The following is a 13,145-nucleotide window of genomic DNA, read 5'->3' as shown; positions in this document are numbered from 1 at the left end:
AACGGTCCGATTATATTTGCTAAACTCCCTGATAATTATCAAAATTTCATATGTACCCTCCTGTTTATGAACAAAAGACCAACTTGAAGAATAACATGAAGTACCCACCGAGCATAGGGTTGCCCCCCACAGGCGTAGTCCAATGGGTGCTCGGATGATAGGCTTATCCAATTGGGTACAAGTTGATTCTTGGAGGTAAATGTCCTCTCACCTAGAAGGTAGTTGCATATAGTAATTTATTTATCTATATTTTATCATAAGATCGATAATATTAGATCATTTGAAGTGAGCGATATCATTTTTATTAAATTAGGATTGGCCAAACTTAATGAATCAGAATAAAAAGATCAAAAAATCGACATAAAAAGGATTAATCAAATATAAAATGAGTCATTTCTAACTTGAAAGTGACTAACTGAAAGAAATAAATAAATTAATCCTCTTGGTGACAGTATGATGATAAGAAGTGGAATAAGTTTCATAGACAATGAGAGTTTAAATCTCACCTATAACACATTACATATGACGTTAAATCTTTCATCAGGAATTACTTTCCAATTTACTCTAGTGACCGATAAAAAACTTTCATGAAACAAATTGATCATCTTTAAAATTAGTAGGATCAGAAGAGTTGAATACTAGGATTATAAAAAAAAATACAAAGAAATGAATAAATTATGGGAGTGGATGGCCTGAGGCAATCAAAAGAATTTTTTTCAACTAGCTATGTTATGTCATTCCAATTGATTCGCATTTTTCCACTTTTCTAGCATGAGTTTTAAGATAACATTTATGTCTACATATGACACATATACATAGAGTTTGTTCAAAGTCGAATAGATAAAAGAATAGAAATTATAGTAACAAATGCAATATCTTTACTATATTTGATTAAACATAGGACCTTGTCTTGTTTGTTGCTTTTACTTTAGAGTTTAAAATATAGTGAGAGTTCATTTTATAATAGAGAACTATTTTTATAACATGAAAGTTCTAATCACTTCTCCACCAGCTACCTCAATGAGTTTTTCACACAGAAAGATTAACTATATTTTAGGCTTCAAACAGTCATTATGGCAAACCATCCAGCTTCAATCTCCATCAACTCCATTCATCAAGTAATACTAGCAAGCACTTCAATGTTTTCAATCCAACCAAGACACTGATACCTGATCAATATCTTAATCAATGGGCACGCAAAATATAACGAACATATATCTCTGCATGCTCTCATTTTGCAAGTAAAATCCCACACTGGCCATTGGGAAACCAGTTCGCTAACTAGATAAATCTCTTTTTCGACTGTAAGTGAGGATAAGAGAATAACTCGAGTAGAGTCTTGAATCATCTAGCATTTTGATGCTAGATGGGATGAGAAGAAAGCAAGCAAGCATGTCAGTTTGTGTTTTCATTTGCACTTTCAATCTAATTGGTATAATTCGAACAATCAAATATACTACAAGAAAACTGAGTAAAAAGAATAAACTATTTATTTGAATTTAGAATAACTATTACTAAGAACCAAATGCACCATTAGACTACTCTATTTATGAAAGTAATTATTTAAAAATTGTTAGTAACTCAACACAAACCATGCACACAAAATAAATAACCAAGAGGTTATAAATGCCAAGTTTCCAACAATGAACCAAATGATGTGCACACACTAGGCTATTCAAATAGACTTCTAATTTTGATTTTCACTATTGAATAAATCTATGTATGCACTGTTATGGCTGAAAATCTTAAGAGACTCAACAACTAAACGACCAAAATATATGAACCATGCTATCAACAAACAGAAGTACCGGTTACACCCAGCTTGACATAAAAAAGGCAAGCTTAAACTGATTACAAACTGGAAGAATCAAACGAAAACAATGTCTTTCATAAGAGATCAATCTGCAGTTGGCAAACCAATTACACAGAGATATGGAAGGATATCAACCCCACAAGTGAGATAACTCCAACCCGGCGAAAAATCTGAAGCCCAAAGCCAAAAAAAAAACTTAAAAACTGAAAGGTTCCAAGGGGAAGGAAGCAACACCATATATCACAGTCCTTAGGGGTTCTTAATCTCAAACGTGGTAGAAAAATGGAACAAATAGAAATTACAAATACACTGACGATGATGCTACTGACGATCCATCATTCCAATATCTTCAATGATGCCGTCATTTGCTTGCCTGCATTAACAATTGAAGCAATGTATCAAAAAAGGAAGAAAATAAATAAATCCAGAACTCTATGAAAATGTTAAATTCAAACTCATAATATTGACAAAAGCTGAAGTTGCTAGAAACTAATGTAATAGGTTTTTCATAAGTTATAACAGATATATGGGGCAGTGAGGTGATTGTTATCTCATGGTTCTGGCGTGTAAAAGTAATAGGAAAGAAATATTCTGACAAACCTCCAAGTTGTTGTCATATTCCGTGCTTTTCTGTCAAGATGAATGTTTTCTAAAGCATTTGCAGCTTGAATTATATCATCTGAGACTTCAGCATCATATCTCCACATATAATCATCCTTCCTAGTTGAGGAAACTGAGGAACCTGACCTTCTATCTGGAACCATAAAATCAGACACAAGCTTAAGAAGCAGAATGACAACATAAACATAACAGAGCTTCTCAGTTACCTGATGAGTGAACCCGAGGGATCGGCCTAACATCCACAGTGAGAAAGAACATCAGAAAGATAGCACATACTAGAAGGCAAAGAAAAGGTAAAAGGCTACAAGACTGTGGTTTTACCGGTCCAAAGCAGGTAATCCGCCAGGAACAGCAGATGATGATGACAATCCTGACGGCCTACGAACATTCCTGATTTCTGCACTTGATACGGACTCTGAGTCTGAATTAATTAAGCTGCCGCCAGCCAACCTATTTTGCATAAGATTCTGTGCAGGAAAATGTTGCAGGTAAGCAATAGACATTAAATTAATCTCTATTTGGTCAAATTCATCCATGTGATCATCCATTCAATTAACCCAAATACATTAAGGTTCTATAACCAAAAACTGATCTAGATATCTTATGACCTGAAAGGAAGCCATAGTCTAACATACAGACCAGGATTGAAATTTTTTGGTTATTAAAACTTATATTGAAAATTGAATTTGAAACCACTGTATGGAACTTGTTTTTTTTTATGGGATCACAACCATCATCACTCAGAAAATCCATATCTAACAATAGTTGAAGACAATAACAACTCCTAATAGTTGACCTTCTGTTCCTAAAAACCAGTTGTAACCAAGAGAAATCTAAGGGGACCATCACATACAGAACTATGAACACATGTTACATAAACTGATATCTTATTTTTGTAAGATACAGCGGTGTTGCCAAAAAACAATTTTGTGGATTTTTTTTATACAATTTATGTTTAACAGTACAGACAAAAAAAATTTAAAAAGAGAGAGAAAACAATAATGAAGATATTATTGTTTTAGAAAGTCTAGCATTTCCATGGGATACAATCCCTCAATCTATACGTCTTCAAGTAATTCTTTGCATATTCTTCTCAACTTGTCTAATATTCTAATGGGTGTGGAAAGTATAAAAAGTCAATCACATGTGGGGACCAACCTCGTACTTCAGATAACCTTCAAGCACATCTAAAAGCAGTGGACCACTTTCACCATTCTTGTTTGAACTACTAAAATCTTTCAGTTCTTCTTTCCAGAAATCCCTTGGCTGAAAATAAAAAATTCTATGGAAATTAGAAACCATACACACATGAATATTCTTCATATAGCAGTAGAATTAATTAAAGTTAGCATGATTACCAAATTGCACTCGGGCAGATAAACTTTGAGGGTATGGCCTAACTGAGCCCAGTCCAAATATTCACCAATTAATGCTGTTAATAACCTGCCTGCAAGCAATGAAACATCAAGGACACAAACATACATGTAATAAATATGTGCAACTTATCAAAAATAAATAAATAAATACTATGTGCAAAATTTCTGTATCACGAAGCTAACACAATTACTAAGCCATTTTATAAGAAAAAAAATTACAAGATAAATGTGGTGATATCCAATAAAAGAATGTTTTTATGTTGCATAACATCTCAAAAAAAAAGACTACTGAATAAAACATAGTAGCATAAACAGGGGAGTCAATAGAAGAACAGGAAAGAAAACTAGGACACTAGTGTCCACCAAAATTGTCCTATACTATTTTACTAGTATACGGAAACAATTAGAGTGATGAATATTTCAAGTGTTTATATCCTTTTCCTGTTAATTTAGATTGTTAAGGTAGTAGGAATAATCATGATTGTGTATGAACCATGGATTGAAATATCAATTGGGTTGAGGTTTTGGTACTCTATCAGATTGGCATGGTGTTGAAGTCATGCTGAGCATGCTAACACACAGTGACAAACACACTAAGGAGGGAGGTAAGAAAGATGAAGAAGATAAGTGGAAGAAGATCTGAAGGAAGAAAGGCGAGAAGTTCAAGGAACCATACCTACAGAGGAAGGTCCTTTGTCACAACGTGAACAACGAAGCTCTAGCCCTCACGTTTGTAAATGAAAAGGATATTTGTGATCAAGTATGACACTCATCTCGATGAGAGCTCATTGATGTTTGATCGGCAGTATACAATAAATAAAATAAGCAAGTTCGAACAAGTTTAGCTCATTAGTGTTAATAAACAAAACTCATGAACAATTTATGAATAATCTTATTTATTTACATGTCTAAAACTTGATTATAATCTTATTTCTTATACACTACAAATTTTAAATTTTTTAAATTATCTATGATATAATAAATAAGAGAAAATAATACCTTTTATTTATTAGATCTAATAAACTAGAGGATGCCTATAGTTGGGCTCAATAAAAGGCTTGAATTTGATAAGATTTTTTAGTAACCAAGCTCATCTTCCTATGTCCCATTTACAACCCTAGTCCTTGTGGGCTCTTGTGGAAACTCTGTTATGGTCACTCTCAGTAACTCCGATGGAGTTGCTCAAGGAACCCTAGCCCTTGCAGTCGCTAATAGAGACTCTATTGCAGTCACAAAACCTCCATCGTGGAAGGGACTCAAACTTGTTTCACTCAATCAGCAGATGGACCCATAAGTTTCTTGTGTGCCAAATAGCATGGAATGGTAGTTAAAACTATGGTATGAATCAATTCTACAACAGTTCAATCCAGTATCTGCCTAACTAACATGAAAGCATTAAGATCCTAGCCAAGGCAAATCCAATAAACATATAATTTATATGATTTGTCACCCTTTATGTCATTGCAAATCTACTTGATGTTTCGTAAAACTGAAAAAAAATAAATCCATCAAAGCTCATTCACAAGATAAGATAATGATTACTGGCCTTTCGAATTTGAAATGGAATATAACTAATTTCATTTTCCATTATGCAAGAAACCAACCCTGAATGAAATAAAGCTTATAAGAAATCCAGCAAAGAAAGAAAAGTGGTCTCAGGATCTTGTTCAAAGTACTTAATGGTGATGGTTAATTGAATCAACATAATTGAAGATGAAGTTCATTGAATCCCATAAGAAAGATATTTTGCATAACCACAAATCATAAATTGCAAAAGAATCCATATGCTAACATGAAGTAAGTAGTACTTGCCAAAAAGTGATTGGCTTAGTATAAAAGAAACCTGATGGAGAAATATGCAGTTGCTTTGCCCGATCATTACAGCATCCTAGTAATGCAGGGGAGAGATTGCTATTGTTTTCAGCCACTCTATCTTCTTCTTCTATTGCCTCGAATACACTTGCTCTGAGCTCAGCCTATCCAAAAGAGAAGATATACTAAGAAAATGGATACCCAGATTCCAGTGTAGTCCTAGCAACAAAGGCCATCATGACAGTAGCCAGTCCAAAACACAGAACACTTATTCAGTAATATCAAAAAGTTGATAAAGGAAAAACAAATAATAGTCTTCCTTCATATAAATCATTGCTCTAAAAAGTAGCCTAAGTACTACTTTGGCATTTTAGACAAGGGACTGCCTCACTTATGCAATATCCAGTCCCTTCAGGTAATTCAAGTAACTTGGTGAGCTAGGCGGGTGCCTATATGGGGTAGATGGACCATCTATGTGGTAAAAGAAGAAAACAAAAATCCTAGTTTGGTTTATTTGATATTCAGGAGCTTAAGGACTTGTATGATAGTTTTTCTACATTAAAGAAGACAAATCTTGTCATTATGATGCACTAACTATGTTTTTATCACTTAACATGTAAGTATTAACTTAAACATTTATTTTGCAAATGCTAAACACTTCCAATTTTTTTACCTATAATTGAGAGCTTTAAATATCTAGGAACTTTTTTGCAAAAAAAAAAAAATAGAGAGGTTGATAGAGATGTTTTACATAGGATGGATGATTGAAATGGAAGAGGACGTCAGTTGTTCTTTGTGATGCTGAGGTACCTCTAAAGTTTAAAGGAAAACTTTAGAAAACGATGGTTAGACTCACTATATTATATAAAGGTGAATGTTGGACTATAAAGCGAGCACAAGCAACAGATGAGAGTTGCATTGATGAGGATTTTAAGGTGGATATGAAGACATACATGTATGGGGATAAGAAACGAGAACATTTGAGAGAAAAACGGAGTTGCACTTATTAAGGGAAAACTCCGAAGGATGCATTTAAGATGGCATGAACATGTACTTATGCATTTTTTCCTATGTGAACTTATAAAGTGGATGGATTGATTTGCATATTTTGCAGGATATATGCTAGTAAATTTCATCACTGTAAATGTTTGAAATATTCCTAATGACTACACAAATGCTGCCGCATGCAACATATGCACTGTGCAGTGGTCATAGAAACACCTTTTAAACCTTAATATAAACTTATTTGATTTTTCATACAACCAATTAGTTTTGCATGACAGGATATAAACCACTAACTTGGGCATGGAATAAGAAGGCAATAACTAAATTCCTTCAATAACACATCTGTTGATGTAAAAGGTTACACAAATTTCAGAAATCCAACTTAAGATGGTCATGATTGGATCGATCGCTTCCAAGTTCCTTAAAAAACTCAAAAATGGCTCCACACACTTGTTTCAATAATAAATAGAGAAGTAATGATTCTGTAGAAGAGCCTAATCAAGCATAGAGAGAAAAATTCCAGTAAAAATTACATAATATTAGAGATTTCTTGCAAAGCTGCAATTTGTAAATGTTTTCCACTGAAATATTTTCCTCGGAAGGATTGGAGACCCAATCACCCATTCATTCATTCCAACAGGATAAATCCCGTCATGCATTTGGGGGAAAACACAAACTTAACGGAGAAAGGGTAAACAAACTTAGTTCTCAAATCAATAAACACAAGAGAGAACAATTTTGCATTCGAAGACGAGAAACTGTTAGGGGGGCTACAAAAAAGGGCGAGGGGTAGCTATCAAACCCTAATCCTGGCGAGGACGCCTTTCTTCTCGAGGGTGCGGGTGACCAGAGTCTTGAGCTCCATCATCTCCCTTGCGTAGTCGTCCATCTCAATCCTCGCCCTCGCCCACCTTTTCCGCTCTTCTCCTTTCTCCTTCCTCTCTTCTCCTCCAGGAACCGCAGACCAGACGGCAGAAGCGAACGGAAGGAATGAGCAAAGCAGTGGTTGAATTACTTTGCTTGGTTTTAATGTTGCGCGAAAATTCCATTTCACCCTTGAAAGTTTGCCAACATTTTAAAATAACCCTGAAAATTTAAGATTATCGAAATGCATCTAGAGCTTAAAATTTTATTTCAAGAACCATCTTTTTCAAAAAAAAAAAAAAAAGTCTAATCGAAAAATATTCTACTATAATTATACTTAAATCAATTAATAAAGTCTCATTTGCTCACCTAAAAAAATAAAGAATAAAAATCAAAAGACGTCCTTGAAATAGTTGTATTCTTTTTTGATTTATTATTAAAAAGGTATTCATTAGTATTTTTTTTTAATTTCCGAAACTACTTATACATTCATAGCCGCTATACATTGACAGTCAACTTTAATTAATATAAATATATTGTAACTATAGTTGATAACTATTATAATATAAATACTTTATAACTTTAATTCATACTGATAAATTGTATTGTAACTAGGGTGATAAAAAAATAATTATATTCACCTTAGTATCCCTGTCAATCTATTTCAGGATCAACATGAAAAAGATAAATTATAAATGACTATAAATTTTTGAAATAGCGACTGATAAATTATATTATAACCGCTATGATAACCAATATGAACTATAATATAGACGTTTTATCTCTAATCAATAATAGTTATGAGATCATAACTATTAAAATTATATAATTATCATAACTATAAAATAATAGTTAGTACAATTATGTAACAATTACGAATAGTAATTGGATAGCGAGTATCATCTTATAGCTGCTATACTATCATTAAAAATACGTAATTTCAAAAAGTAATGGAAAAAGGGCATCCTTTCGACGATTTTGAAAAGAAGGGTGTCATTTTAAGTTTTACCCAAAAATTAAACAATTTCACGGACTAACGTAGTTGATAACTATATAGGCAGTTACTCCAATAAATATTGGGATCAATTTCTAGCCTATTGTTTAGTGTTTCATTCAGCGGTTATTGATTGAACACATTGTGTTGTATTCAGTAGATCATGACTGAATAGGTCTTGGTGCGTTCGGTAAATTGTAGCCAACAAGCAACAATGTGTTCGACAAACCCAAGAAAAACGATGCACGACTAAAGTTAGATAGATTTTTATGAACACTTGAAACCTAAACATAAAATCTAACAAAAATAATATAATGATTTGAATTGAGTACTAAAATTGTTTGATTGTGCTAGAAATCAAGTTACCCAAGTGGAGAGATGAGAGGGAGAGACGAAGAGTCCTCTCGTTTCTTTGATCTTCGAATTTGTAGGCAGGAGCAATTGAAGAAGATGATGCTATGGTTTTTAGGATTTTTATAAAAAGGTAAAATAGAAATTTTTGTTGGATATTGGGGCCTTAAATGGACCAAAACGATTTAGAGGAAGGAAGCCATCAATTGTTGAAAGTCGTAATTGACTTCAAAATTGAAATCTACGATTCGCGTAGATAGATTTAGACTATTAATTTGCTCAAAACCGATTAAGGGTGAATGAGAAATTAATATTTAAAGTCAGCCCAAAATAACATTTATTATTTATTAATAAATTGCATGGGAGAATAGTCTCACATCGGAAATTCTCGATGTGTATTCTCTACTTATTAATGAAGATGTGTTAATGGAGTTAACACAAAAATAAAAGGACAGATGACCCCTTAGCCCAGGGCGAGCAGGTGCTCGCACCTGTGAGCCCGCCACGTGCGCAATGGGCGCTTTGTAGGCGCACTTTGCACTTCAGGAGCATTGAGGAGCTTAAATTTATGCTCCAGGTGACATTGCAGTGCCTACGTGGCACTCGGGTGACGTGTCAGGCTCGTACCTGACGTGGCAGTACCTATGCGGCATCCTCGTGGGCAAAGGGAGATGACTGGACAATTGACTTAGGGAATGGATGACTACCGTTGATCAAATAGGTATGATGGATCGCTTGTGATGCGATCTAGAGCGTTAGATCGCAAAAGAGTAACGATCTGACAGCCTGGGATGAGACTTGATCTGAAGCATCGAATCAATGGATCCAGATCCGATGGCCGATGACAACGGGATCTGAGGGTCACAACTCCTCAGATCTGATGGATGAGATTGAAGTGGGCTTGGTGAAAGGTTACAACCCTTCAGAATAGATGATCTAGATCGATCCAGCCCAAGGAACACATCCACTCACCCAAAGGACACTCAACCTCTTCTTACAGTATAAATAGAACCCTCCAGATGATGGAATACTCACTCAATCCTCTCTTCTCTTCCTCAAGCATTCATCTCATCTTGTGCATTCAAGAGTCCAAGAAGTCTACTAAAAGGTTCGCTGGTCTCGGAAGTCGGAGTGCTACGATTCCGAGACGTTCGTCGTTGTATCTTGGGAACGAATTGCAACAATCCGTTAAGCACCGTAGCGGAGCAATATCGTTTACGGAGATAGTGTCGAACACTAGCCTCGACGATCAGTTTGCATACTCCAGAAGCTACCCGGAGTCAACAGTCGTAAACGATATTTCCTGCAAACTGATATGGCTACCAACGACATTCCGACGGCCGTTCCGACCGCCATTCCGACAACCATTCTGCACGGAGAAAAGCCGGAGAAATTCACCGGAACCGACTTCAAAAGATGGCAGCAGAAGATGTTGTTTTATCTAACAACGCTAAACCTTGTACGATTTTTGCACGAAGACACACCAGCCGCTACGGAAGGTAGTAAGGCTGCTAGCGATGCGTGGTCTCATGGAGATTTTCTGTGCCGCAATTATATACTCAACGCCTTGGACAACATGTTATATAACGTATATTGTTCTCTGGAGACGGCGAAATCTTTGTGGGAATCCCTTGAGAAGAAATACAAGACCGAAAATGCTGGATTGAAGAAATTCATCGTCGGTCGGTTTCTGGATTTCAAGATGGTGGACTCAAAAAGCGTCTCATCTCAAGTCCAAGATATGCAATTAATACTGCATGATCTGGACGCCGAAGGCATGAAGCTGAACGAGACATTCGCAGTTGCTGCGGTAATTGAGAAGCTCCCTCCGTCATGGAAGGATTTCAAGAATTACCTAAAGCACAAGCAAAAGGAGATAGGGCTGCAAGACCTGATCCTGAGGCTATGAATAGAGGAGGATAATCGAAAGTTATCCGACTCCAGAGGAACCAAGCGGACTATAGACGAAATGTCCAACCTGGTCGAGCCGAACGCTAAAAACCCGAAGCAGTTCAAAAAGAAGGCTCAAGCAAAGAAGTTCAAAGGCTCCTGCTACAACTGTGGAAAGGCAGGACACCTATCCAAGGACTGCAGACGCCCAAAGAAGCCAACCAAGGGGCCAAAGGATGTTGCGAATCATGTCGCAACCTCTCTTGAGGACTTGGATCTCACTGCGGTTGTATTTGAAGCCAACTTGGTGGATACCAACCCGAAGCAGTGGTTCATTGATACTGGAGCAACTCGTCATATCTGTTCCGATAAAGCGATGTTCTCCAAGTATACTCCGATAAATGACAGGAAGCTCTATATGGGTAATTCCACGACGTCGCCAATTGTTGGACTCGGAAAGGTTGTTCTGAAGATGACGTCCGGAAAGGAGCTAACACTCATTGATGTACTCCATGTTCCCGACATCAGTAAGAACCTATTTGGAGCGGCATTGGTCAAGGCCAGATTTAGGCTAGTGTTCCAGTCAGACAACTTTGTACTTACGAAGAATGGTGTCTTCGTAGGAAAGGGGTACCTAGAAAAGGGTCTATTCAAAATGGTTGTAATGCCTGTACTCCGAAATTTTGATGGTAATAAAATAAATGCTTCCAGCTATGTTGCTGAGTGTTTTAATTTATGGCATGATCGACTCGGACATGTGAATAATAATACTCTCAAACATCTCATCAAATTAAATTTATTACCAAACATCAATGTTAACGGAACACACAAATGTGAAGTGTGCGTGGAAGCGAAAATGACGAAACTACCTTTTCATTCGGTGGAAAGGACAACAACTCCTCTAGAGTTAATACATAGTGATCTATATGACTTGAAATTTGTGCAAACTAGAGGAGGTAAAAAATATTTTATTACTTTTATCGATGACTGCACAAAGTTCTGTTATGTCTTTCTTTTAAGAAGTAAAGACGAAGCCCTAGAGGCGTTCAGAACCTATAAAACAGAAGTTGAAAACCAACTTGACAAACGAATTAAAATAATTCGAAGCGATAGAGGTGGAGAATATGGTGCACCGTTTGATCAAATTTGTACAGAATCTGGCATTATCCATCAAACAACGGCGCCTTACTCACCTCAATCAAACGGTGTTGCCGAACGTAAAAATCGGACACTAAAAGAAATGATGAATGCCTTGTTGATAAATTCAGGCTTACCTCAAAACTTGTGGGGGGAAGCAATATTATCAGCAAATCACATTCTCAATAGAATCTCTCATAAGAAAAATGATAAAACTCCATATGAACTATGGAAAGGCCGCGAGCTATCGTACAAATACCTGAAAGTGTGGGGGTGCTTGGCAAAGGTCGAAGTACCTAAACCAAAGCAAGTAAAGATCGGACCTAAAACGTTCGATGCGATATTTGTCGGATATGCCCATAATAGTAGTGCATATCATTTCCTAGTTCACAAATCAGACATTCCTGATATACATGTGGGAACAACCATAGAATCTCGGAATGCGATATTCTTTGAAAACGTATTCCCAAATAAAAAGGGAAACGTTGAAAGTGATAACAACGGAAGTTCAAACAAAAATGACGTTACCGAACTTAGCTGTTATAAAAGGACTATTGACGATCAAAGTGAAGAGCCACGTCGTAGCAAACGGGCTAGAGTTGAGAAATCGTTCGGGCCAGATTTCATAACTTTCATGTCAGAAATGGAACCAAGAACATTAAGTGAAGCTCTCTCTAGACCCGATGCTTTAATGTGGAAAGAAACTGTCAATAGTGAAATTGAGTCTATCATGAATAATCATACTTGGGAATTAGTAGATCTTCCTTCTGGTAATAAACCATTAGGTTGTAAGTGGATACTAAAACGTAAGTATAAAGCTGATGGATCAATTGACAAGTATAAGTCCAGACTTGTAGCCAAGGGGTACAAGCAAGAGGAAGGCCTTAATTACTTCGATACATACTCACCGGTGACAAGGATTACGTCCATACGAGTGCTAATAGCCATTGCAGCACTGTATGACCTTGAAATACATCAAATGGATGTTAAGACTGCGTTCTTAAATGGTGAGCAACCCGAAGGGTTCATGGCTCCTGGATATGAGAAAAAGGTGTGTCGACTTGTTAAGTCGTTGTACGGACTTAAGCAAGCGCCTAAACAATGACACGAAAAATTTGACAAAGTAATGCTGTCAAACGAATTCAGAATAAATGAATGTGACAAATGCATTTATGTCAAAAACACACATGAAGGCTATGTAATTGTCTGTCTATACGTAGACGACATGATAATAATGGGCAGTAATCATGATGTAATCATGACTACAAAGAAAATATTGACC

At 36.1% G+C, this 13,145-nt stretch overlaps 1 protein-coding gene across 1 annotated transcript; it reads right to left on the bottom strand.

Moving 5' to 3' along the window:
* Window positions 1-1,864: 1,864 nt before the first annotated feature.
* LOC122017368 (protein TONNEAU 1a-like) lies at window positions 1,865-7,641 on the bottom strand. The gene is made up of 8 exons (XM_042574964.1): window positions 7,430-7,641; window positions 5,654-5,786; window positions 3,793-3,881; window positions 3,593-3,700; window positions 2,756-2,901; window positions 2,641-2,666; window positions 2,414-2,567; window positions 1,865-2,186 (listed from the first exon to the last, which is right to left on the bottom strand). Exons 1-8 carry the CDS (start codon window positions 7,514-7,516, stop codon window positions 2,135-2,137), a joined length of 795 nt encoding a protein of 264 aa, XP_042430898.1. The 5' UTR covers window positions 7,517-7,641; the 3' UTR covers window positions 1,865-2,134.
* Window positions 7,642-13,145: the final 5,504 nt, after the last annotated feature.

Source organism: Zingiber officinale, chromosome 8B (genome assembly GCF_018446385.1).
Source record: "Zingiber officinale cultivar Zhangliang chromosome 8B, Zo_v1.1, whole genome shotgun sequence".
Taxonomy (NCBI): domain Eukaryota; kingdom Viridiplantae; phylum Streptophyta; class Magnoliopsida; order Zingiberales; family Zingiberaceae; genus Zingiber; species Zingiber officinale.
The sequence above is the reverse complement of the archived record's forward strand: the minus strand, read 5'-3'. Positions and strand labels throughout refer to the sequence as shown.